The 25125-nt window shown below is 41.9% G+C and overlaps 1 protein-coding gene, 1 long non-coding RNA gene and 2 gene segments (V, D, J or C); 2 read left to right on the top strand and 2 right to left on the bottom strand.

The window, feature by feature from the left end:
* Positions 1-445: 445 nt before the first annotated feature.
* Positions 446-5106, bottom strand: LOC118714134 (cationic trypsin-3). The gene is made up of 5 exons (XM_036429071.2): positions 4963-5106; positions 3178-3337; positions 2209-2462; positions 1222-1358; positions 446-690 (listed from the first exon to the last, which is right to left on the bottom strand). The coding sequence occupies exons 1-5, from the start codon at positions 5000-5002 to the stop codon at positions 541-543; spliced, it is 741 nt and encodes a 246-aa protein (XP_036284964.1). The 5' UTR covers positions 5003-5106; the 3' UTR covers positions 446-540.
* A 5401-nt stretch (positions 5107-10507) lies between these two features.
* Positions 10508-12607, bottom strand: LOC118714160. The gene is made up of 2 exons (XR_004986491.2): positions 12159-12607; positions 10508-11934 (listed from the first exon to the last, which is right to left on the bottom strand). It is a non-coding gene; the product is annotated as an uncharacterized LOC118714160 (long non-coding RNA).
* A 929-nt stretch (positions 12608-13536) lies between these two features.
* Positions 13537-15358, top strand: LOC118714153. The segment is given in 2 exon segments: positions 13537-14593; positions 14707-15358. Coding segments are annotated over 2 exon segments (474 nt in total).
* A 2909-nt stretch (positions 15359-18267) lies between these two features.
* Positions 18268-19499, top strand: LOC118714561. The segment is given in 2 exon segments: positions 18268-18995; positions 19108-19499. Coding segments are annotated over 2 exon segments (441 nt in total).
* Positions 19500-25125: the final 5626 nt, after the last annotated feature.

The following is a 25125-nucleotide window of genomic DNA, read 5'->3' on the forward strand; positions in this document are numbered from 1 at the left end:
AACTTCCACTTTCTAGAGGTTTTAATTTTTCTAGCCTCACAGAGTTTCAAAGAGATTAGAGACAAAAGGGAGAGCACATTGTCAAGCAATAGTGGTGCTTTGGGAATAAGGACAGCCAGTGCATCTCCCAGCTTTCCTATGAGCTAGTTGAATAATTTTGGGAAATTGATTTTAACTTTCTGTAAATTAGTGTCACTATCTGTTTAAAAATGTGATGGTAACAGTTACCCCTAGCCTTATTAATCTTTATATCCTCACTGCCCTACACGGTCTGGCACATAGTAGGTGATCAGTGAATTTACTTTGATTAGGTGAATAACCAAATAAATTTCCAAATTCTACCCTGATATGAGAATTCAAGTCAATATCCACCTTCTTACTCAGCAGCCTGTTTCCATAGCAAGTTTATGACTACCAAATAAGGAGAGTTCTTAGACATATTTAATGCAGGACAAAATATTTTTATTTAGGTACAGTTCTTAGGCATAGGAAGAAGGTAAAGTTGTCTAACAGGGATGGGTCAGGAGACGATAAATGTGCTTAGTTGGAAGCCATGGTGTCCTGGATCCATCTCACGTAGTTGCAGACCTTGGTGTAGACACCAGGTTTGCCCTTCATGGCACAGCCATAGCCCCAGGAGACAATGCCCTGGAGTTGTCCATTGCAGACCACAGGGCCACCAGAGTCACCCTAAACAAGAAGGAAAAGCCGTTTAGAACTTTCAGCCACACTCAGATAGGATAAGGGCTCAAAAATGTTCCTCCATTATACTGTGGCCATCTTCCCAGGCTGCTGCTGATCCTCCATGAAGCCCCTTCAGCCCTCAGTATCCACATAACATCCCCATTCTTCCTTCCCTCTCCTTCTAGATATTTCTCTTTCCTTAGTTACAAGCATATAGGGCCAAGAAGAGGTGGTAATAGCAGAGTGTAAGGCTTCTCAGCTAGCCCTGCTCTTTTAGAGTGTTCTGCTATAATAGATCCAATCAGAAGGGTATCTTAGCTGTGCTATTAGCACACCATCTTCTATGTATCTTTTTACCCTTAATTCTAACCACTCATATGGCAAAAAGAAAAATGATCATTTATCCCAAATCTGTCCCTCACTCCTCATGATCAGTTCCAGAAAAAGCCTTTTAATCTTCTGTGTTTAAGAAAAGGGGAGATTTGGTGGAAATGCATGAGATGGAGCTTGAAAGAAAAGGGGTGCAAAGACCCTCACCTGGCAAGAGTCCTTTCCACCCTCCAGGAAGCCCAGACACATCATGTTGTTGGTGATCTGGCCTGGGTAGGCTTTGCGGCAAACACTGTCAGAAAGGACGGGAGCATCCAGGCACTGCAGGAGCTCAGGGTAGTTACCTGTTGGGTGCAGGAGTAAAACATGGAAGAAGTTTATTTGTTGAATCTAATGAGTAGAATGAACTGACCAACCAAATAAGACCCAGAGCAAGGAGGCATGGAACTGACTGCCATACCTCAATGTGGGGTTGGAGGCATGAGAATAAATAAACCAAAGAACTTATATGCTTATCAATAGGGTAGTGAAGACATGGGGAAGTAAGGGCTGGGAGAATGGGAATAAAAGGGGGAAGGGGGAAATCTGTAATAACATCAACAGTAAATATATATATATATATATATATATATATATATATATATATATATATATATATATATTAATGATGGAAGAAAGTTACAGGATTTCTAAAATATTTTTTCCCATGATTTCTTCATGCCCTTCCCAATACCCCCACTCTTTCATTCAGATTATTAGTAACTTCTACTTTTGAAGAACAACTTTTATTTGGAAGGCCTTCCAAAGAGTTTTAATCAACAAGTTGTTCTCTGAGACTAGCATCAGCGACCACAGATTTCAAATTTAGAGACTTTATTTCTCAAGTTGGTTTATACTTCAGGCAGTCCCTAATTTCTTAGTCTAGGTTCTATTTATCACTCAGTTTCTAGTTCTCTGTAAATCACTAATCACTTCTGTTGAATACCTGGCATCTTTATCATAATTCATTATAGTGCTCTAACTTCCGACAAAGGAATCTTCCTCATTTCCATTCCCATAATCTAAGGCTCCATATATCCACAGACTACCTTTGTGAACCTTGTCTTGAGTGACAGTTTTGACTAATTGGCTCTCCACATGCCTTTTGCCTCTAGGATTCTCAGACTTGGTGCCTGTGTTTCAGGTGACACTTACTGCCAACGCTCTGGGTGTTGCCCCAGCCAGAGATGAGACACTGGGTACCAACATCTGCACAAGTTCTTGGCAGAGAGACAGTGGAGACTCGAGAGCTGATGGTGGCAGGTGAGCTCAGCTTAATCAGCATGATGTCATTATCGATGGTGCTGGGATTGTATTTGGGGTGGCGGATGATCTTGGCTGAATTAATGAATTGCTCATTGCCCTCGACGACTTCAATGTTGTGCTCTCCCAGACGCACCTGGATTCGACTGGATTAAAGGATTAAAAATTATCTATTTAACTTGAACTTTCCCCCTTAAAGGTATACCCAGTCATGAGCAGAAGCACAGGCATCATCCCCTTCAAGCATTCACACACACAGGCAATTGTACTTAAGGGTACAGTTAGAGGAATCCTTAGGTAGGTGTCACTATAGGCACAGACTGACAGCTCACCTTCATGTTGGAGTAGTAAAACATGAGAATTGGAACCAAATGACATCAATAAAACAATGAGGGTAAAAGGGGAATTATTGGCAATTAAGCAGCATCTACTTTTCTCCTTTGGTTGGAATTACAAATTATTTTAGAGAGATGCAGCAGCAATCAGAGACATGACAAGATATTAATGCGTGGAATGAGTTGTGCTTATTTTCAATGCACTGGAAATTTCAGCTATTTTATTACCTCCATGTGGCATTCTTTTCTGGTTGAGCTATTTAATAATTAATGCTTTGAAGCTAGTTCTAAGTATATACTTCATCACTCACTATTTCCCCTTAATGTCTTTATTTGGAAGGATATCAGGGAACTCTTAGGACACCATGAGAAAGTCCCTCAATGAGTCATTCAATGCCTGGGAGAAAAATGAGGCCCTTAGAACCTGAATGCTCACCCTTAAATCATAACTCTGTTATTTATCCTGTTTGTGCTTTGGAAGGGCTAAGGAATGAGTTGATCAGGGATGTGAGTACTGGTTACTTACGACTTGTAGCAGTGAGCAGCGGACACCACCCACTGGTCGTTGATGAGGGCACCACCACAGAAGTGGTAGCCAGCGTTCAGGGACACCTGGTAGGGGATGGAATTCTTTCGGCAAGTGTAGCCTCCGACGATCTTGTCATCGTCATCTTCGGGGAAAGCAACTGACAGAGAAAAATTGGAAACTATCTGTTAAACAGATCCATCTTGGGATGTTGACTCACCACCAAGTTTTTGTAGATTAACCAGAAAAGCTCAGATAATGTTTTCCTGTCACACATAATCAGAAAATGGTGATATTTAATGTAATTTTCTTTTTACTTTTTATTTTTTAAAATATATACTTTATTGATTTTTTTTTAACAAAGAGGAAGGGAAAGAGAGAGTTAGAAACATCGATGATAGAGAAACATCGGTCAGCTGCCTCCTGCACACCTCCTATTGAGGTGTGCTTGCTACCAAGGTACATACCCGTGACTAGAATTGAACCTGGGACATTTCAGTCCACAGGCCAATGCTCTATCCACTGAGCCAAACCAGTTAGGGATAATGTAAAATTTTAAAAACCTAGTTTTTCTATACCTCTAACAGATTCCCTACTTATACCATAAGTATCAATTTATGCTTTAAATTTGATAAATATATAGTTTTTTATATATGTGATGCTACCCCCCTTATACACACAGATAAGAGACTTTACATAATAAATGTCCTGAACACCAACCATTATCTAAGAACATGAAGAATACTTTTTACATAAAACTGTGCTGAGAAACCATGCAAATAGGTTTTCAGTAAAGCTTTGTGATACTCAGGGTTATGTTTATTTGAGGTGGTTGGTATAGGATAGATCATCTCAGGTGGTTAACCTAAAGAAAGCTTTTAGAAGCTAGCTGAGAATGTTCTGGCCTGAAAGAAGGAAATTTTGTACTACCCACACCCTGAAATTTCTCTTCTTGGCCTTTATCTTCACAAAATAATTTCATAGAACATTATAAGGTTTCTGATTCCAACCTTCCCCCTTATCCCAATTATCTTTCCAACATTTTTTAATTTATTCAGATATACTAAGATTTCTTATGGCTTCAGAGTCTTTCATTACATTATATGTGTTCTATTGTTCAAGTATTTTAAAGTAATCTTGGGAAAGTCATTTCCAGGTATGCAGATAGCTGTATTGAATTTAAACTTGCCAAATTTTGGAAAATGTAATTTTGGTAGTAAGTTTTCGTAGTGTAAAAGTATTCATTTCTCTATCTCTTTTGATGATTTACACTGGTGAGATTTTGTTAGCTAAGTAGTTGTAAAACCCAGCTCATAGCTTTTATTCATAAGAAAGAAAATATATTTGCCTGCTATGATCCCTGCTAAGATGCCCTTCAGTCTAGAAAAGACTCAGGCTCTAACCCTCATTGCCTCTGCAAGGAGCAAACGATTAGTCGTTTGTCCTAGGTATTAACTCCAAATCCTTAGAAAGGTCAAAGCAACATTTCTTTACTGTTGACTGTCCTTTTCTTTTCTCTCTTCTTTGTAGATTTTACCTTGAATTTGAGGTCAGATTCTGCTTCTTTATACCTAATCTATACTGATCACTCCTGTTTAGTGATCTTTCCCCAATAAATGAGACTTATTTATCTATAGACACAGGTACTATGTACTGTTGCCTCAACGTTTTAAGCTTCTTGAGTACAGAGATATATTCAACATTCATTGCTGTCTCTCAAAGTACAAAATGCAAACTTAAATACATTCCAGACACCTATAGATTCATTTAGTAAGAGAGACTCACCAGCAGCTCCCAGGAGAGCAAGGAAGATGAGGGCCTTCATGGTTGCTCACTGGATCTGGTGGGCAATGGAATGAAGGGTTCTACCCACTGCTATTTATACCTCCAGGTTTGCCATCGACACCTATAGTCACAGGTGCCAGAAAAAGTGACTTCACTGGAAACACACAAATCCAAATTTAGAATTCATTTTTGTGCCAAATTGAAGATAATTCAGCTTCAAATTTAAACATCAACCACTTTTCCAGAAGGTCATGGGAATGAGAGTAATGACCCCACCTGGTGGGAACTGTTCCCCATAATAGAAAAGTAAGTTGGAGTAAGGTCACAGAACAGAGCTACAGGTGTCCTGATTCCCAAACAAAAAATCTTAGGTACTTGGTTGTTCCAACTGTAAACTTTTATCCTGAAGACTACCTTGAATTTCATACCCTTGATGTTTAATTAACACTGGTTCTTTCATGGTTATATAATTTTTCTGTGGTAACTCTGGTCTTGTGTATACATGTTAACTTTCATTATGAATAGAAATAACTTGTTCCCCTGAGAAGAGAGAGGTAATTCTGATTTAAAATAGGAGAGTGAAAATTATAACATATTTATCCAGAACTTACTATATATCAGGACTTTTCTAAGTACTTTGCTTATATTAATTTAGTAATTCTCATAAGAACCCTATAAGATACCCATTATTATCTCCTCTTTACAGATGGGTAAACGGAGATGCATAAAAGTATGTGACATTTGACCAAAATCATGCAACAAATACATGCTAGGGTCAGGATTCCAACCTAGGAACTTCAGAGTCTATGGAGTACTTCCCTAATAAGTTCACCAAAATCTTAAGACCAAAATAATACAGAATTCTTGGCCAATGATAAGACAATTGAAATTTGGGTTGTTCTTACTATGCATCAAGCACTGTAGAGAGAATCTACATATATCAACTCACCCAATCCTCACCAACAACTTTAGGACTTATTGCTATAAATTTTACTATTCTGTAGATGAGGGTAAGGCTTAGAGAAGTTTTTGTTTTGCTGAAAGTTTTATAGCTATTAAGTGGTTAGTATAGTTTCAAACTCAAGCAGCCTCAATTTAGGGTTCATATCTTCTACTGTGATACCATGAATATGAGCAAAGAGAACAATCTGAGCTCTATCAAATTAAGGGATGATTCTGGAGCATATAGGATTCTGAAAAATTCAACAATGAGGTCCAGAACAGGATTTATCATCATAATGGGCTACAGAAGAAGTATCCAGAATATGTGGCTCTCAGTGAGAACTAACCTCCAGCTTTTACACCCACACATACCCAGTTTCTACATCCATGCAATACACCTGAGTGGCCTACTAGCATGCTATTTCTGCTTTAATAAATCATCCCTCTGGAAGTAGTTTATGTTTTTTTGTTTTGTTTTTTTTACATTTGAAATTTTGCTGATACGAAGATGATTTACTAGAAGTTTTGGGCCAGACAATTCCTTTTTGTGGGGAATGCCCTGCACACTGTAGCATATTTATCAGCATCCCTGGCCTCTGGTTACAAGTGGCACTAACCCCTCCTCCCAGTTATGACAACTTCTAAATTTCCCCCTAAAGATCAAAATCATCTCCAGCTGAGAATGACTGATCTAAGGAGAAAGGGTGGACAAGGTAACTTCTCAGGTCATATGGGAAAGTGCTTTTAGTTTCAGGACAGTATAGGTATTGGATAACTACTGAATGAATGGTTCATAAGGCAGCAAGTTGCTTTTCATTGGCCCCTAACAATCAGGAAACACTAAGAAGTAAGAGAACAGTCAGACCCAGAAAGGGGAGTCTTCTTATCCTGTTCAAACACGTCCCACTGATGACACCACCACAGTATGGGGAGTTGTATGATTCTACATCACCCTGAAACTTCTCCTGAACCTCACAAGACTTACTTCTTGGACCATATGAGAAACACAACATCTTAGAGCAGAGCTTTCACAATAGTTGGAGTGTGTGCTGCTATATCCTAGAAAGTTCTCTCCTATGTGTCCTGGGCTTTACTACTTGAACTTCTTCTATCAGGAAGAGTGGAGATTGCCAGGTAAAGGGAGTTAGCTAGGATTGATTTCAAATTCCCAAGAAAATACCTGGAGATAAAGGAATGTGGGCTTGTCTGGCTGCAGTGGAATGATTCAGTCATCTAAAGCAGTAGTGGGGATGTGGGGGGAGATGCCAAGTGATGGGTTCCAGACTGGTTCTTCTCACACATGGAACATGGAAGCCACTTAACAAAGTGCCTGGAATGTAAGTGACATTTTCATATTTAAATGGACTGGGGGTTTTTCCCCGTGTCTCTTCTTGAGCAAAGACATTGATATTTTGTGTGCTGGTGAATTTATATGGTCATTTGTGCACTATCTAAAATCATGTTAAAAACTACTAGTGGTATGCACACCAAACATAAGGTAGATGGTTGAACAACGAAAAAAAGAGGGAAAAATCAAAGATCGCTGGTGGTAGCTGTGGTGGAAGGGGGATGAAGCAAAGTAGATCTGAATATTAGGTGTCAGTGATTAATATTCTAAGTGAAAGTGACTAGGACAAAGCTCCCTTCTGAAGGGGCCAGGCAAATACTGAATCAGCATGAGTCTGTCTCTCTCTCTCTTTTTCTTTCTCTCTCTCTCTATCTATCTATCTATCTATCTATCTATTCACACACATATACACGTACACACATATATATACATACATATATATGCAGTTTGTCATTGATGTAAACTGAGTGAACATATCTAAGGAGATATCCTTGCATGATTGTAAAGGATCTTAGACATACAAAGTGCCTTTTCCTTCTGAAATACTGTAAATCATTCTGAGAAATTTGACCCTGCAAAATTCCAAAATATTCTTGCCTGTACTTGATGTGGGCTAAACTTCTGTTCTCAATAACATCAATGAATTTTCATTTACAATCATTGTATGTGGGTCTTCTTCCTCAGCCCACACAAAACAGAGCTACCAGCTGTGGGGTTGAGGGGGGTGTCCATATCCACATATGCAGAGTATGTTGGTAACTATACTTTTCTTCCTAACTTCAAGCACAGGGTGGCCGAGGAGCATGTGTCTGTATTTAATTAATCTGTATTTGTCACCTCTCTTTCCCAGGCACATTGCTTAGTGGCCTTGGAGGACTGTGTAAACGTGTGTGTGAACTGCCATCTGATTGGGTTCCAGCAAATCTATCGACTTTTACATTGACAGAAGCAGGAGTCACCAGCCTCAAATGGAAATTTTATGCTCTTTTCCTTGAGGGAGTCTGTTTTTCTCTTTCCATAGCTTCTCCAGCCACTTTCCCAGTTCCTGCAGCTCTATTCCTGGAGGCCATGCTGGCTCTTTATGATGCAAAGTGAGGGGAAATTTTTAAAATAAGAATTCCACTCCTTGAAAAATGACCTACTAAAGAAACTTACTAAAAATCTGAGGTAAGTCCTATCCAGTTTGGCTCAGTGGATAGAGCATCAGCCTGCAGACTGAAAGGTTCCAGGTTCAATTCCGGTCAAGGGCATGTACCTTGGTTGTGGGCACATCCCCAGTAGGAGGTGTGCAGGAGGCAGCTGATCAATGTTTCTCTCTCATCGATCTTTCTAACTCTCTATCCCTCTCCCTTTCTCTCTGTAAAAAATTAATAAAATATATTTTAAAAAATCTGAGGTAAACAGGGCAGCAAAATTACAACAACAAAACCAACGTACGAAGTATATGTTTGTGTAATAATGTTGATGCTAACCTGAGCGTCTAAGTTGTATTTATAATCTTCATCATATATAGAAAATCAGTGACTAGAATGATCTTTCTGGGTAAAGTGAATCCTGGAACCAGACTTGGGTTTCCCTGAGAATCTTGCTTGAGAATGGTATTCGTTTGGGGGTCATTTCTACTCTAGCTACAGGTGATCCTCTCCATAAAATTGTTAGCAGGGGTCAGCAAACTTTTTCTGTAGAAGGCCAGAGAGTGAATCATTTTGGCTTTGGCTTTGCAGGCAGCCTGGTCCCTGTTATAGCTTCTCTGCTGTTGTGGCATGAAAGCAGCTGAGGACACTATGCAAATGAGTGAGTGCAGCCTGGTTCTGTGAAACTTCATTCATTGAAGCAGGTTGTAGACCAGACTTGTCTCTGAGCCACCATTTGTCAATCCTGTTCTCAAAGATAGAGGTGAAACCGTTTACATGCCCCATATCTGGACTTGAAATTGAATGATGGGTCCATTTCAATAATCAGATCTGTCTTGAGGTAAAATTAGTAATCTTAAAATAAGTATCTCACAATTGCCTTTACTTCAAATTATGTTTTAGAAGAAGAGAGGTGGTAATGGGTTTAGGGTTGGAATACTATAGTCACAGAGGACAGTACAGGGAAAAGGAGAGAATGATAGTCAGAAAATTATAACCAGGTATGAGAAGTCATAAAATTGATGTGTAGACAACATTTAGGCATAATTTTATGCATTGGTATGAACAGAATGCTGAGACATCTCTAGAGCTCATGTTTTGGTACAACAATAAGCCTCATCCTGGTTGAGACTTCACTCTGAGATGGGCAGGCTGGGGCCTAATTACAGCCCTCTGATTGCATGTCCTTCTCTCTCAGACCTGTACTGCCTTACTATCTATGTGGGAGAATTGGGTCCTGGCACAAGGCTTCTCTTTGGCCACAAGGAGGAGCTATGACTCTACTGAGATGCAGGGAGCTCTGAGGGAGGGTTGAAGAAACTCCCTGGATGGGAGAGGGTTAAGGGCAAGTCTGGTTTTGTGTACAACACGGAAGAATGGGGTTGGCAGAGGCTGGGAGTCAGTACTGATATGTGAGGGGTTAAATACAGAGTGTTCTGCTCTGTGTTGATCTGCAGGTGTTTCTGCCCCAGCCTGTACCTCCAGACCAGTTGCACGGCAGCCTGCAGGAAGTTAGAAGGAAGAGGGGTTTGAGGTGGGGACAATGGAGCCCACAGGCAGATGCAGGTGGCGGATATTCCTGAGACAACGAGAAGGCTGGGACTAGGGTTGGGGTTCAACATTCTGTTCATACCAATGCATAAAATTATACCTAAATGCTGTCCACCTCCTCTCAGCTCAGTCCAGCCTGCTGGGATGGGAGCTCCTGGACTCAGGCACTGAGAGGCCAGAAGTTTCTTGGGATCTTGCAGAGATTACAATAATTTAGGGATGTCTATTTATTGGCCAGAGGAGCCCTAGAGCCACACGTCCCTCACTCCAGATTATAGGAACAGTTTCATTCTTGTCCCTCTGCCTGGTGGTCTTCTGAGTTCTGGAGCAGGAAATGATAGGAAGCCCTTCTGGATCTGATGAAATGGTTCTATCAAAATACCATCAACAAATTTTCTTCTGGTCCATATCTCCAATCCAATGACCCATGACAGCTAGAATTGTCCAGACTCAAGAACACTTGATACCACAACACCTAGAGATAGAAAAGATACACATTCACATCCCAGATCTGAAAGGAGCTTCTCATTTTGCTTTCACTCAAGGCTCTTGATGTGTTTTTTGTTGTTGTTTTGTTTTGTTTTTAACTTTTGGAATTTTCCTTATTTCTTAAAAATCTTGGCAGTTCACAAAATTATATTTTATGTCAATTCTCGCTGTATGTAGAAGAAGGAAGTTTCAGAATATCTATTCTACCTAACTGTCCAAAAGTGAAAGCCTAGCTCACAAGCAGTTTAACAGAAAAATGACTAGTCCTTTTGTGAAAGTTGATTTTGTAATTCGTCTTAGAATGAAACACAGGAATCCGCTAAAGACAACCAATTCATTTGTCTATGCTTGGATAGCAATTATTTAACTTTCTGTATTATGAGCAACTGTCAACATCTGTTGAAAGTTATAAACATTAGAAACTGCAGGAAAACATACTTCACACTTCTAAAGTCAATATTGAATATTCTATGTGAGTAACTTTAACTCAAGGCTTGAGAATTCAGTATCCTCCTGAACCTCCCTCACTCCACAAAACATCTATAGCTTCTTCCAACTAATAAAAATAAGGTGACACATAATCACATTTGAAAGTTAATAAATAATGCCCACACACCATAGTAGTGCATTTAATTTTTGTTAATTATTGCTCATATTACTTTCAAATAACTTGAAGATTAAATATTTATAATTCATACAATAGTAGAAATAGTAAGCATAAATATTTTGACTGGCTAAATGAAATTTCAAAAGCTAAGGAGGCCAATAGCATGAACTGATGATTTATGAAGGTGAATGACCTGTGGGAGCAGACTGTCCCATCTGGTTTTGATCTGGATTTTCATTTGGAAAACTGATGGCCATTGGTCCACCTGAGGCATATGACCTCAAGAGTCAATGTGTGCCCAGCTGGTGCAGCTCATGGCAGAGCACTGAGCCAGGAACCAAGAGGTCATTGGTTTGAATCTCAGTCAGGGCACATGCCTGAGTTGCGGGCTCAATCCCCTATGAGGGGTGTGCAGGAGGCAGCTGATCAATGATGTTTTTCATTGATGTTCCCATCTCTCTATCACTCTATCTTCAAAAATTCAATAAAATATATATATTTTTAAAAAGAGTCAATGCGTATGCTGACTTTGTATTTTTATCAGAAAGAAAAGGGACTTTTTCAAGGTCAGAGCCACCAATAACTAAGAGCCAGTTGAGCAGAATGAAAGGGGAGTCATGGCCCTTGTCCCCTAGCAGACCCTAGAAATCAGTTCTGAGCACCAGTGAGAAGAGAGACTAAGTCTGATGTAACTTTAATCTTCACGGAGCTCTATGTCCAGGTAACTAAATTTGATAGAACTAGACACAAGACATTTTCCTTCTCTGCCCTTATCCCAGACCACACAGCCTGGTCTTCCCGCTGAGTTCTCGGGGAATTGGTGGATGGAGAAAGCTCTGCCAAGTGGAGTTGTGTCCTTGTTAAAGTCACAAAAAGTGGAGGCAATGATGGAGGTCTTGCTTCTAGAATGAAAAGAAGATTCAACTTTTAAAGATCCCAACATACACATCTTTTCTCATGAATACCCAAACTGTTGGGAGCTGTTCAAATATAAGCAGGAGTTTAATATTGGACAACCCCAACTATGACCAATGTCCACAATAGGCATCCTGCTATCATCCAGCCCACTACCCCTTTGTTCCAGTTCTTCTTGTACCTCATCCCCACAGGTTGTAGGACTCCCTACCTTTCTGTGAATGAAGTTATCTTCATGCGAAATTTATTGCATATTTCTTCCCTTTTTAACTTTTGTGCTGCAATCAAACCCAACATTTCCCAAGCACCCAGTGACAGTTCTTTCTGTGGAGGATTTCCCTGCAAAAAGGGGCAGAGAATCCATTTCTTTATGTCATCCTATCCTTTGGAAAATTCTTAATAGGCAACAAAAAATTCTTGTTTTCTACCTTTCCTGTTGAAAATGTAAGTCAACAACCATGACTAACCCTATGCCATGTGACACATGTTTCTTTATAGCAGTTTCATCTACATCCTGTTGGCCTATGTGCAGCTGATTTTTTAAGAGCATTTGCAAAAAACACTTAAGTAAATAATTCATCTGAAATCTACTCATTGACCATAGTCACGCCTTCTTATGTGCAGAATTAGTATATATGTAGCCCCTTATCCATGTTTTTTACTATTGGTTTCCTCCCTCCCTTTCTCCCTCGCTCTACTCCCCTCTCTCCCTTTCTTTGGAAAGCTGCACATATAAGCTATGTGGTACAATGAAGTAGGTTCTTGGTACACTGGATGCCCAGTTTTATACCCATGGCAACATCTAGGGCTATCTCTGGTTGGGGTCATACAACTTTAAAACTGGACAGAGACTGGGAAATTATGTGTGTCAGCCCATTGTTTTATAGATGAGGAAATGAGACACCATGCGAAGGACATTATTTAACTGTGTTAATATTGGTTATACTCCTAACCTCCATATGGCACCTGTTTTATATTTCTAGTCTAGGGGAATCTCTTGAGGTTTTTTTTTTTTTTTATCAGAATATAAGCATCATGAGAGTGAGCATATTGTCTTATACATGATTTGAAACTAAGAAGCCATTCAATGACCACCAACAAATCAAGCAAGCTAGACATTCCAGCAAGGATGGTGGTGATTTCTGATTTGTTCACTACTGTATCTCTAGTGCTTGTTTTGTGTTCAGTTAAAAAAAAGAAAAAGAAAAAAGAACACCACGGGGCAGCTGTTTTTGAAGGGGTTTTACAAGGAATTGACAGTGTTTCCAAACAGTGTTTGTGTGAGAGAGACAGAAACAGAAAGAGAGAGAGGGAGAAGGGGAGAGAGGTAGAGGGAGGGGGAGGGAAGGAAAGAGAGAGATAGGAGAGAGAGAGAGAGAGAGAGAGAGAGAGAGAGAGAGAGAGAGAGAGAGAGAGACCAACCTATGTGGCTCTGTGGCAGTCCTGGTTCCCTGGCCTTACCCCAGTCTTTGCTGACTTGGGTTTATTAAGGGCTGAGAACTGTGCCTTGTTGACCACTAGGAGGTGCTGTGGCCCCACCAAAACTTTTGAGGTTGGTCAAGGACAGGTAGAAAGAATAAAGGAGAAGCTGGGCTTCAAGAAGGGTACAATTTGGCAATATCTGGAGATATTTTTGCTTGTCATAACTGGGGGGGGGGGGGGGGGGGGAGACAGTGCTATTGGCATGTAGTACATAGAGACCAGAGGTGCTGCTAAACATTCTGTCTTCACAGGACAGCCTCCCCAACAAAGGATTATCCTGTGCAATATGTCAGTAGTGCTGAGGCTGAGAAACCCTAGGCTAGACACTGAGTTGTAAACTGTTACCAAAAGAGAAGGTGACTTATAGACAATTCAAGGACAGTCAAATCAATCCACTTACATTTCCACAACTCCATGCTGTTACTCGCCTCTATCACTTCTTTACTCGTATCACATCTGACTTCTAACTCCCTAGCAGCCCCTTATTCCCCACATTGCTCTGGTCCCTGGACAGATAAGAAAATCACAGGGGGCAGGGCTGCAGTTTGCCCCTTCAATAAACTCAAGGACTCATTAACTGGATTTGCTCCTAACTAGCATCAATCAAGCAATGGGAAATGGCCTATAGCTGGTTCTCAGGGGGCACCTCATAGGCAGTGTCCCACAACTGACACAATGTCTGAGTGCAAGTCAGATATGCAGAGGAGGCAAGATGTGGGTGGTATCATCCTGCATTATTGTGAAGGAGTCCAGGCAGACTCTGAGATGGGGCGTAAGAGGGAGAGAAAGAGAGGAAGTGGCCAGATGCTAAGGCAGGGACAGGAGAGGGAGGCAGCTGTTGGCATAAGGATGATGGCAGAGAAACATCCTTGAGACAACATGCCCACCCACTCAAACTGTCCCTAGAAATCCCAAATTCCTTTGAAAAGAGCAAGTGTAGGAGGTGAAAAAGGAAGAGAACGCATGTGAGGAGAGCTCGAGAATTGGGAAATCATTCTAGGTTGTGACGTTGCAGCAACGCACCTCTCAGGGCTTGGAGCACTGTAGCCTGGTCTTCTTACCACCGGAGAGCAGAATCCTGGGCTAAGGCCTTGCCTGTATGCCCCGAATCCACCATGGGCTCCAGGCTCCTGTGCTGTGTGGCCCTCTGCTTCCTGGGAGCAGGTAAGTGAGGGGCCCAGGTGGCATGATCCATTCTGAGTCTCTACGCCCTTTCACATCTCCAGCAACAGGCTGCCTCCTAGGACTTGTCTGAATTCTGTTTCTTTTCTTCTCAGGTTCCCTGGACACAGCAGTTTTCCAGACTCCAAAATACCTCATTGCACGGGTAGGGGATAAGAAGTCCCTAAATTGTGAACAAAAGCTGAACCATGATGCTATGTACTGGTATAAGCAGGACTCCAAGAAATTGCTGAAGATTATGTTTTCCTACAATAATAAGGCGCTCATTCTAAATGAGACAATTCCAAGTCGTTTCTTACCTAAATCTTCCGACAAAGCTCATTTGAAACTTCAGATCAGCTCCTTGGAGCCAGGTGACTCTGCCGTGTATCTCTGTGCTAGCAGCCAAGACACAGCCCTGCAAAGTCACTGCCTCCCTGTGCACAAACCTGCTGGCACGGCCAGGAAGTTGTGGGAACAACATGTTCACCCAACACATCCTGCTGGGAGACCCCTGCCTGGAGTTTCATCTGTAGTATAGCTCACAGTGCCTAATAGGGTAGTTCTCAGTTTGTATGCTCAAAAGTCTTCCCAATTCTGCTCATCAGCTTGAGCAGGGAATTGCTAATAAATTTACTGAAGTACTCAGGACTCTTCAAACAAATAATGGCCCTGTCACAGACACTGAAGATCTTAACAGATGGAAGAAGCTATTCCTTTCTTTGCTCTTATACATCTTATACATGATATGCATATTATACATAAGAATATTATTTTTTTTAAACACTTCTGGTGAAAAATGTTTGATGAGTGAAAACTAAAAGGAGAGCTGAAGTTTCTAAGACCAAAAGGAAATTTAGATTATCAGTGAGTTCCCTGGTTAATATAAAAAAATATTTGAAGAAGCATGAAATCCATGGTAATAGATAAACTAGAAAGCAAGGCTAAGGCAGAAGAGCCACTAGAGGTACACTTGTGCATTACAGACTCTCTTTCAGAAGGATGACCAGTATGATTGTTCCTAATTCTGATTGTCATCTCAGAAGTGTCCTCCAGAGAAGACAGTAGCCAGATGATGGAGAATATTATGAGACATGTAAAGAAAAAAAATGGGCACAAATCTTTAGGCAGCAGCTAAGCTAGTCTTTGATCCTACCTTAAGTGAGATAACATGATAAATTTTTATTTTGGTACAATAACAATGGTAGCAGTATGGGTCAAAAGGGGAATAGATTTTGGGTGGAATGAACTACTAAAGAGACTCCTAAATTTTCTACATGAAAGATTATAAAGGGATTTATGTGGTACATTGTGGGTGATCTAGAATAGAGACTGGATTATGTTATCTTATATAATAAAAGCCAAATATGCAAATCAACCGAACAGCATAATGACCAGTCGTTATGATGCACACTGACCACCAGGGGGAAGACACTCAATGTAGGAGCTGCCCCCAACCTGCAGGCCCCAGGCCAGCCAAGGTGGATGCCAGTGGAGATCCCCCAATTGCCCCTCCATCACCCCACAGATCATCCCTGATCGCCAGCCAGGCCTAGGGACCCTATCTGTGCATGAATTTCATGTACTGGGCCTCTAGTGTTCTTATAAAGAGTGTTAGGATTTATCCTGGCAGGTTTAAATGCGGGGTTTGTTTTAGTTTGTCCCTTCTTTTTTTTTCTTCTTCTTTTTTTTGGGGGGTTTGAGGGGGGGCTGGCATTTGTCCTTATTACTAGTGCATGGCCTTTCTGGGGTCTCAGTGGGAATCGCAGCATATTCGCCAATATGACTATCTTCTGAAATCTCAGCTCTCCAGCCTTTCACCACCTGTTTTCCCCTGAGCCTTCTAGAGTCCATCATGTGCATATACATTAGAAACTGGCCAAGAAAAAGGGATTTCCTTACATGTATTCTTGGGGCTCCTTTTCAGTACTCTATACCCCAAATCTGAGATGTCTTGGAATCAGTTATGTCTTTCCTAATTACTTGCAAGCAACATATGCCATTACTATTTTAAATAGACAATGTTTGCTTGAATATACTTCTCTATTAACTATTCACTTTTTCACTATTCCTTCATGCAATTCAGACCACCCTTAGATTATTTTCTTTCTTTAGGAACATTCCCTAATTCAAATAACTTAAACTTACTTTTCAGCTACCACTTGCTTTGGGAAATATTTATTTTAGTTAATGTTTCAGGGCAACAGAGTTTTTCACTTTCGTTGTTTGAGGTTTCTATTTAAATTCTGTGTTTGTTTGTTTTTTGTCATCCTTGGAATTTTTCTTATTTATTGGGAGCCAAACAATGCAATGAAATTCTATTTATTCAGACTTTTGTTGTTTCATATAGAGGGGCCAATTGGAGTGTCTTCTTGTTATAATTGTAATAACAATAATTGTAGCATTTTAATGAGGGCTAATTTTAGGTTCTTATTTGAGAATGGAATATCTCCAACTAGAGTGGATTGGAGGCCCATTATACTGAGAATGTAGTATACACAACATTCTCAGGGGGAGAATGTCCTACCCCCTTTGCTTAAATTCTTTGCATTTTTTACAGGCCACATTAAAAATCTCATAAAATTTGTCACATTATAAAATGCTAATATTTTCCTTCTGACCCAGCACATCTCTAAGCTAAAAGGAATTTAATCATCAACTCTTGACTTAAAGCATGTATAACTACCCTCCTTCCCTCCAACAGAGATAGATATAAATTCTTGTTACTCTAGCTTGGTAATAAATACCTAACATAATAATAAATGGTAAAAATCATTTAGCAGTTATAGATAATTTCATTTTCATGTTTATTCATACATTTACATTTTCTAAAATAAAAATTCAATGTTGGTAAAATGGCACATATAAAAAATAGGTGATATTCTAATAACTAATCATATAAAAAGCACAAACAGGTAATTTGTTTAGTGAAGCAGAAATGGCTCACAGTAGGTCATCCTAGCTAGCCCCAAATTGGAAAGCCATCTTATAGAAATGATGGGCCTGGTTTGATTTCTAACATTTTAGCAGTGGACAGGTCGCTGGGGGTCATATCATTGCAGTTCCTGTTATGTAATAGTTGAATAGAATGTCACACATATAAAGTGATTTAATCACTTGAATGCAGAATACATTTCTCAAACATCATATGATATATTTTATTCCCTGGTCATTATCTGTGAGTGTGTTTGATGACCTCACTGCAGTAGAGTTGTGTGGGTGAATATGACGTTTTGTGCTTGTTCATAGCACTTGGTCAGTGAACATTTGTTGAACCAGTCAAGCTGGCCTATAAGCTCCATATAGCCTGGGATGGCATCTGCAGGGCTGTGTTTTGTTTATTACTAAGAACCCAGACATAGCCGATCTCTGTTGAGCAAACATTGACTGCCCTAGGTGGATGAGTGGTACTGTTGCCAACTATTTTTGTTATTTTAGATGTTTCTTTCCTCATCAAATTTCCCTAGATTTTCATATCCAGCCTATGGAATGAGGAATTGGTCTGGATTGCGGATTCTGGGCTGGCCAGAGGCCTGAGATCTGGGGGATATGCTGCTTTGGCCACAAGGAGGAGCTGTGGTTCTATTGAAACCTCTGAAATGGGGTGAAGGGAAGGGACTGGGAGTCAGTGGAGGGGTGGGATGAGGAGGGAAGCTAGGCTTTGAGATTCCATCTTTATGTCCTATGGGGGCATCAGTTGCAGACATCCCAACAATATTAAACTAAAATCTTTTTCAAATTGATTTCCCTTTGTTTTGCACCAATGCCTGTGTTCTCTTTTAGCAACCTGTTTGCTCTAAGCCCAGCCAAGCCTTGTACCCTCAATACAGAGACAGACACTGATTGTCCCTTCTATGGTTCCCTCAGCACCCTTCCCAGTGTCTGGCTCTGGGCCTGCATCACAATCCTGCACTTTAAATGATGGGCACTATTCCATCCAATCTACCTCCCTCTGTGCAGCTGGGCAAAGACCTCCAATGAGCCTAGACACTGAGGGGAAATGGAATTTTGAGCGATGTCCTGCCTGACTGAGCAGAGAAGGAAGGAGGAAATGGTCTGTGGCTGAGAGGAGTCCTGGAAGGGAGGAGGATAGAGAAACTGTGTAATGAGGAAGGCAGCTAATAGCAAAAGAGCAGCTGCCAGAGGAATAACTCATTCTGGTCCATTGAAATCCATCCTTTATCAGAATCTATATAAGGCATGAAAAGAGAAGGCAGGACTGTCCCCTGTGGCAAGAGAAACTGTCAGGGACAATGACATCATAGGCAGAAGCACCAACCAAGGCCAAAGAAACCAGAGCCCAGCCCCCCTGCCAGAATATTCCAATTAGAAGATGCCACTCATTCTGATTCCATCATGGGCTGCAAGCTGCTCTACTGTGTGGCCTTCTGTGTCCTGAGAACAGGTGAGTGCTGGGCTCAAATGGCTGTCCTTGGGTTCCAAGCCATTCCCCTGTGGCTGCAGCAAAACCCTTCTTTCTGGGCTTTGTCTGAATTTTGTCCCTTTTCCCCCAACAGTCCTCATGGACACTGGAATTACTCAGACGCCAAGATACCTGGTCATGGGAATGAGAAATAAGAAGACTTTGGAATGCAAACAACATCTGGGGCATAATTCTATGTATTGGTATAAACAGAGTGCTCAGAAGCCACTGGAGCTCATGTTTATGTACAACTATAAGGAACTCGTTGAAAATAACACTGTCCCAAGACGCTTCTTACCCAACTGCTCAGACAGCTCTCAGTTATACCTTTACGTGGATGCCCTGAAGCCAGAAGACTCCGCCGTGTACTTCTGTGCTAGCAGCAAGGACACAGCCTTGCAGAGTCACCTTTTGCCTGTGCAGAAACCTCCTGGGTCCAGTCAGGAAACTGTGGGCAACCAAGGCTCAGTTCAGCATTTCCCATGAGAGCCCAGACAGAAATCTCCGAGTACAGTTCTGCCTGTCACTTCACTGGCTATGGCAATGTTAAATCCCATGCAGACACCAACAGCCTGCGGTTGGCCTTGTCTTGAACATGACTATGCCTGGACAGAAAGATTCAAGTTCTTCATTTTCTTCCTATCAGCTTGTTCCCTGGGAAATCTTTCATGAGGCACCTCACACCCTGGTCACAGCGGGCCTACCAAGCCTGCTTCTAATAGATATCTTTCCCTGACTGCTCTTTCCAACCAAGTTAGGCCAAGACCACAGCCCTGATCCCAGCTCCAGATGTGCTTAGACCTTTTCCAAAACACCTCCTTCCCACTGCTGAGGGTAATAGTTTCCTCATCCAGTGTGGTTGTTTTTCCCTTCAGTCTCTTGATCAGAACTGTGAGTCACAGAGTCCATGCCTCTAGATCGTGGCTCTGAATTGGCTGTTGGTGAAGACAGTGGATCCTGCTTGTGTGTTTAGTCAGGTCTTCACACCCAGCCTAGCTGTCCTAAAGGCCACATTCTCCAAGGACCCTTCTGCAGCTACAGTATTTCACTTAAGGCCTGCGGGCCAGCATGCTCCAGGACACATGGGGCTGAGCCAGGGCATCACGTGTCTGCACAGGCAGTAAGGTTCAGGGTGCCAGCCCTTACCTAAGAACACCAAAGCATTGAGCTGGGGAACACCCCCACTCCCCAACCTGCCATGTGTACCGGCTGCTCTGTGTTGTGGCCTTGGGAGCTGTTGAGTCCAAGAAACAGAAGGAGACTTTGGATGTAGGCTTTGCAATTTCAGATTCTTAGTATTTCCTTCACCTGAACAATGAACAGAAGCCATGAATGTGCAAGTTAAGCAGATGCCAAGATCCCTATTGTAGAGATAAAAACGAAGCTGGTCTTTGAATGTTCTTAGAAAGTGAACCACTTGCCAATGTACTGGTGTCAACAAAACCCAGGACCAGGCCTAAGACTGATCTATTGGCCAGTGTTGAATTTATAGGCAAAGGAGATGTGCTTAAGGGTACCTGTTCAGAAAAACAAAGTTACCATTAAAAATTCCCTCTAATAGAGTGTAAGCAAGCTAGACTTGACCCTTTACCCTGGATTGGGTATTTGTCCTCTACTTTCAGTAACAGGGGTGCACAGCTATAGTCACTCGTGGTCCATGCACTCTCTCAATCACCAACTCCAGCTCCTGGGAGTCTTTCTGTGCATTCTGGTTCTGCAGTTGACTCCTTATCAGATTCTGTTTTCCCAAGTCCCTTTGTTTACTTTTTATTTATTCAGACTGGCCACTACCTCCTAGCAGACTAAATAGAGAGGGCTAGAATATTTTATTTTCTACTTGGGCATCAGAGAACAACTTAGAGAAAATTAATTACATACACATGCATGCTCACATCTGGGGAAATGGGCATTATATTATTATCAATGAACAGAGGCAAGAGAGGATTTCTGAAAAGAGAGTAGAAAAAAAATTCTCCATCAGTATGGGAACAACTAATATTATTTTTTAAGTTGGGGGGGGGTTGCGAGTGCCCCACATTGGGCTGCCAGTTGCAAGTGTCCCCCCCACAACCTGCGCAAGGTTCAGGGTTCAGGTTCAGAGTTCGGGCTCTGGAGGAGGCAGCACACAAATGAAAAAGACTAGACAAGATAATATTAATTTGGGAATTGGGGGTCAGGTGGAAGCCCAAAAGAGGACTATGGTTTGCTCCGTCCTTTTGATCCCTTTTATTCAGGTTTGGGATCCACCTATAGCCCTTAGGCAGGTAATTCCAGTAATAGCTCCATGATAGCCCCTCAGCAAGGATTTACATAAGACTAAAAAGTGGAAGTTGCTTCAGCTCCCTTTGTCTACAAGAGACAATGGGTGTATGGCTCTGACCCTTGCCAGAGCCTCAAAGTTGACCAGCCTTCCAGGTTCCTTGTCTACACCTCTCTGCTAGTGAAGGTAATGGGCAGCTTCCAACAGGTGTTAAGCTGATTAGCGGGTACCTTGCAAAGAGGCCTGTCTAAATTATCTGCCTTAAACTAGCTGTTGGAGTCATCAAAGATAAAACCACTTCTGCTACCTTGCTGGCATGACTCAGTGGTTGAGGTTGAACTATGAACCAGGAGGTCACGGTTCAATTCCAGATCAAGGCATATACCTAGGTTGCAGGCTCAATCCCCAGTAGGGGGCATGCAGGAGGCAGCCAATCAATGATTCTCTCTCATGATAGATGTTTCTATCCCTCTCTCCCTCTCCTTTCCTCTCTGAAATCAATAAAAATATATATATTTTAAAAACAACTTCTGCTAATTATTAATCATCAAAAAATCCTTGGGATGCCCTAGCTAGTTCAACTCAGTGGATAGAGTATGCAGACTGAGGGGTCCCGGGTATGGTTTGAGCCAAGAGCAGAGCAAGTACCTTAGTTGAAAGCTTGATCTCTTGTCCTAGAAGGGGAACTTGTGGGAAGCAACCAATTGATGTGTATCTGTCACATTGATGTTGTTCTCTGTCTCTCCCCCACCCCTTTCCACTCTCTCTAAAAAAATCAATGGAAAAATATCCTCAAGTGAGAATTAACAACAACAAATCCTTGGGAATCTCTCTGCAGTCCACCTCCATGACCATTTTTTTTCCTCTTACAATAAAAAAATTTCAAATCAGATAGAACTGGATTTTTGTACCTTTAAATTAAAAAAGAAAAACACAGGGCAATAAGCAAATGAGAAAGTCATTCCTAATTTAAACACATCTTAAAACTCTTGCCCTCTTATATTGTGGCTAACTCTAAATCTTGGTTACTGCCAAAACACAGCACATGGGGGCACTGTGGAACTGCTGAGCTCCAGAAGTTTCTGGAGCAGAGCCTGGGGCCAAGAGGGTTAAGCAACAGCCTCGTTTGGTGTTTTTATCTGCTATAAGACTTAATACCATAAACCCCAATTTGCAGGTGCTGTCCCAGTCGAAAGTCATGAATTTCAACTGTGCAGAGATTAGGGGGGCTCTCTGAGCTTGCAAAGGAAAGTGAAGAGTGCAGAGCTGGTAGGAGGCAGCCTGCATGTCCTGGGAGCAGGGACAGGTAGAGGAACAATTGCCTCATAAAAAAGCAAAGGGTTTGTGGGGACCAGCATGCTACCTAAGCCCAGCCCACCTCCACCAGCCCCTCCAGCCACACATGTCATGCAAGAGGCTTTACAGGGTCTGACCGGTTTTTCTCAGTGGATAGAGCGTTGGCCTGCAGACTCAAGGGTCCCAGGCTCGATTCCGGTCTAGGGCATGTACCTTGGTTGTGGGCACATCCCCAGGAGGGGGTGTATAGGAGGCATCTGGTTGCTGTTTCTCTCTCATCAATGTTTCTGACTCTCTATCCCTCTTTCTTCCTCTCTGTAAAAAAATCAATAAAGTATACCGTATTTTTCGGACCATAAGATGCTCCGGACCATAAGACGCACCAGTTTTTAGAGAAGGGAAATGAAGAAAAAAAGATTCTGAAACAAATAGTGTCCTAAAATATTTTATGTGCATTAAAACCCAACATCACAGTCATAAACACATGTAATCAACCCTGTAAAATAAACAGCAGCATTTAGAACCATTTTAGAGCCGGGCAAGCACACAGAGACCACACAGAGCCGGGCAAGTAAAAAAACTTTTTTTTTAAAGTATATGTGTAGGCTATATTTGGACCATAAGACGCAGGGACTTTTTCCCCCCACTTCTGGGGGAAAAAAGTTCGTCTTATGGTCCGAAAAATACGGTATATTTTTTTTTTAAAAAAAAGAGGCTTTGCAGGACAAAGCAGGGTGCCTAGATCAGCTGATCCAGGGACCTGGCAAAGGAGGCCAGGCTCATGGGAACCATCAAAGACAATGACATCAAAGCAGTGACATCACTGCCTAACTTCCAATCAGAAGGTGCCCAGAACATTAGTTCTTAGAGGACCGGAACTCTGAGCAAGGAGACTCCTATCCAGTTTGCCCTCCCTGCCATGGGCTCCAGGCTCTTCTGCTGTGTGGCCCTTTGTCTGCTCGGAGCAGGTATGTCCGTGGCACATGTGGAACATCTGTTCTAACCTTGAATCCAAGGCAGCATCAGGGTCCCTCCCCTGTTCTTTTTCCAGCTTCTGTCTCCTTCCCTCACAGGCCCAGTGGTTTCGGAAGTCACTCAGACTCCAAGGCACCTGACAAAAGCCAGAGGACAGACAGTGACACTGGCATGTTCCCCTATCTCTGGGCATTTCTCTGTGTCTTGGTATCAACAGGCCCAGGGCCAGGGCCTTCACTTCCTCATTGAGTACTACAACAGGAAGGAGAGAGCAAAGGGAAACATCCCTGATCGATTCTCAGGGCAACAATTCAATGACTACAGCTCCAACCTGACCATGAGCTCGCTGGAGCCGAAGGACTCTGCCTTGTACCTCTGTGCCAGCAGCTTAGCACAGCCTTGCAGAGTCACCTGTGTTCTGTGCATAAACCTCCCTGGCCCAGGATGGAGCAACCGCAGTGCTGACAGGGCTGTGGGAACCTAGGGACACAGTGGCAACTCAGAGTGACGTGGGGCCGGCCTTGGGAAGTGCAGCCTCGGGCTCTTCTGAAACAAAGGCCAGAGGAAAGCTATTGACACTGAGATGTCCCTGAGAAGACAAAAAGATCTGGTCAAATGCTACATCAACATGGTCACTCCCAAATTACCTTCCTTGCCTGCCACTCTATGTGTAATGTAATAGCTCTCACCCTCTTTTGGGAGGAAGAATAGTTCATTTGAGGATCAAAATTGTTGTTTAAATGTGTAGTTTATAAGATAAAAAAACACAGGAATTTGTTTTACATAATTTATGAAAAGGAAATTGAAATTTGGGGGGAAATCTAATAGTAAGAAAGAAAATATAGCTTAAAGATGGTTGAAAATAGAAAGTGAAAAGTTTTGGGGAAAAAAAAAAACCTGTTATTTGTAACATGATCATTTTTCTCTTCCCTCCCAAAATTTTCAATGCCCAGAAAATATAAAGCAAGGCCTTATGCAACTGGCATCCCAGTGGTAAGCCCCAGGTGAGGCCATCAGCACACAAGATGATAATGTGAGAACACTGCAGTTGATTCTGACTTCTTTCTTCTTGATTTCTTATCCCAGTCTTGCCTTCTTGGGGTACAGTCAAGCACCTCTTAAAACACAAATGAGGTCATGCCCCCTGACTATAAACAGGCAAAAGCGCTCCAATTTCCCCACAAATAAATTCTGTTTTTCTGGAATAGCGTTCTAACACATCACCATCCTAATTCAGTGGCCTTCAGAGCATCTCTTCTTGGCAGTGTCAGGATGAGTCCTACTTTGTGACTAATCGCCTCTTTGCAACATTTCCTAAAACACGGGTGGCTGGGCGGCCTTTAAATCTTCTGCATTTGCTCTTGCTATTCCCATAGCATAGAAGGTCCTTCCCTTCTCCCCAGATACTACTCCTCTTTCAAGCATGGACTCAGCCATGCCTTCCTCTCGGCTTCTTGCCCTGACTTTTCACAATACTGTACTATTGATTAGTCTGCTCTGGCTACTCTAATAAAATGCCATAGACAGGGTGGCTTCAACTACAGACATTCATTTCCCCACAGTTCTGGAGGCTGGGAATCC

The sequence above is a fragment of the Pipistrellus kuhlii genome, unplaced genomic scaffold (genome assembly GCF_014108245.1).
Source record: "Pipistrellus kuhlii isolate mPipKuh1 unplaced genomic scaffold, mPipKuh1.p scaffold_m20_p_10, whole genome shotgun sequence".
NCBI lineage: Eukaryota > Metazoa > Chordata > Mammalia > Chiroptera > Vespertilionidae > Pipistrellus > Pipistrellus kuhlii.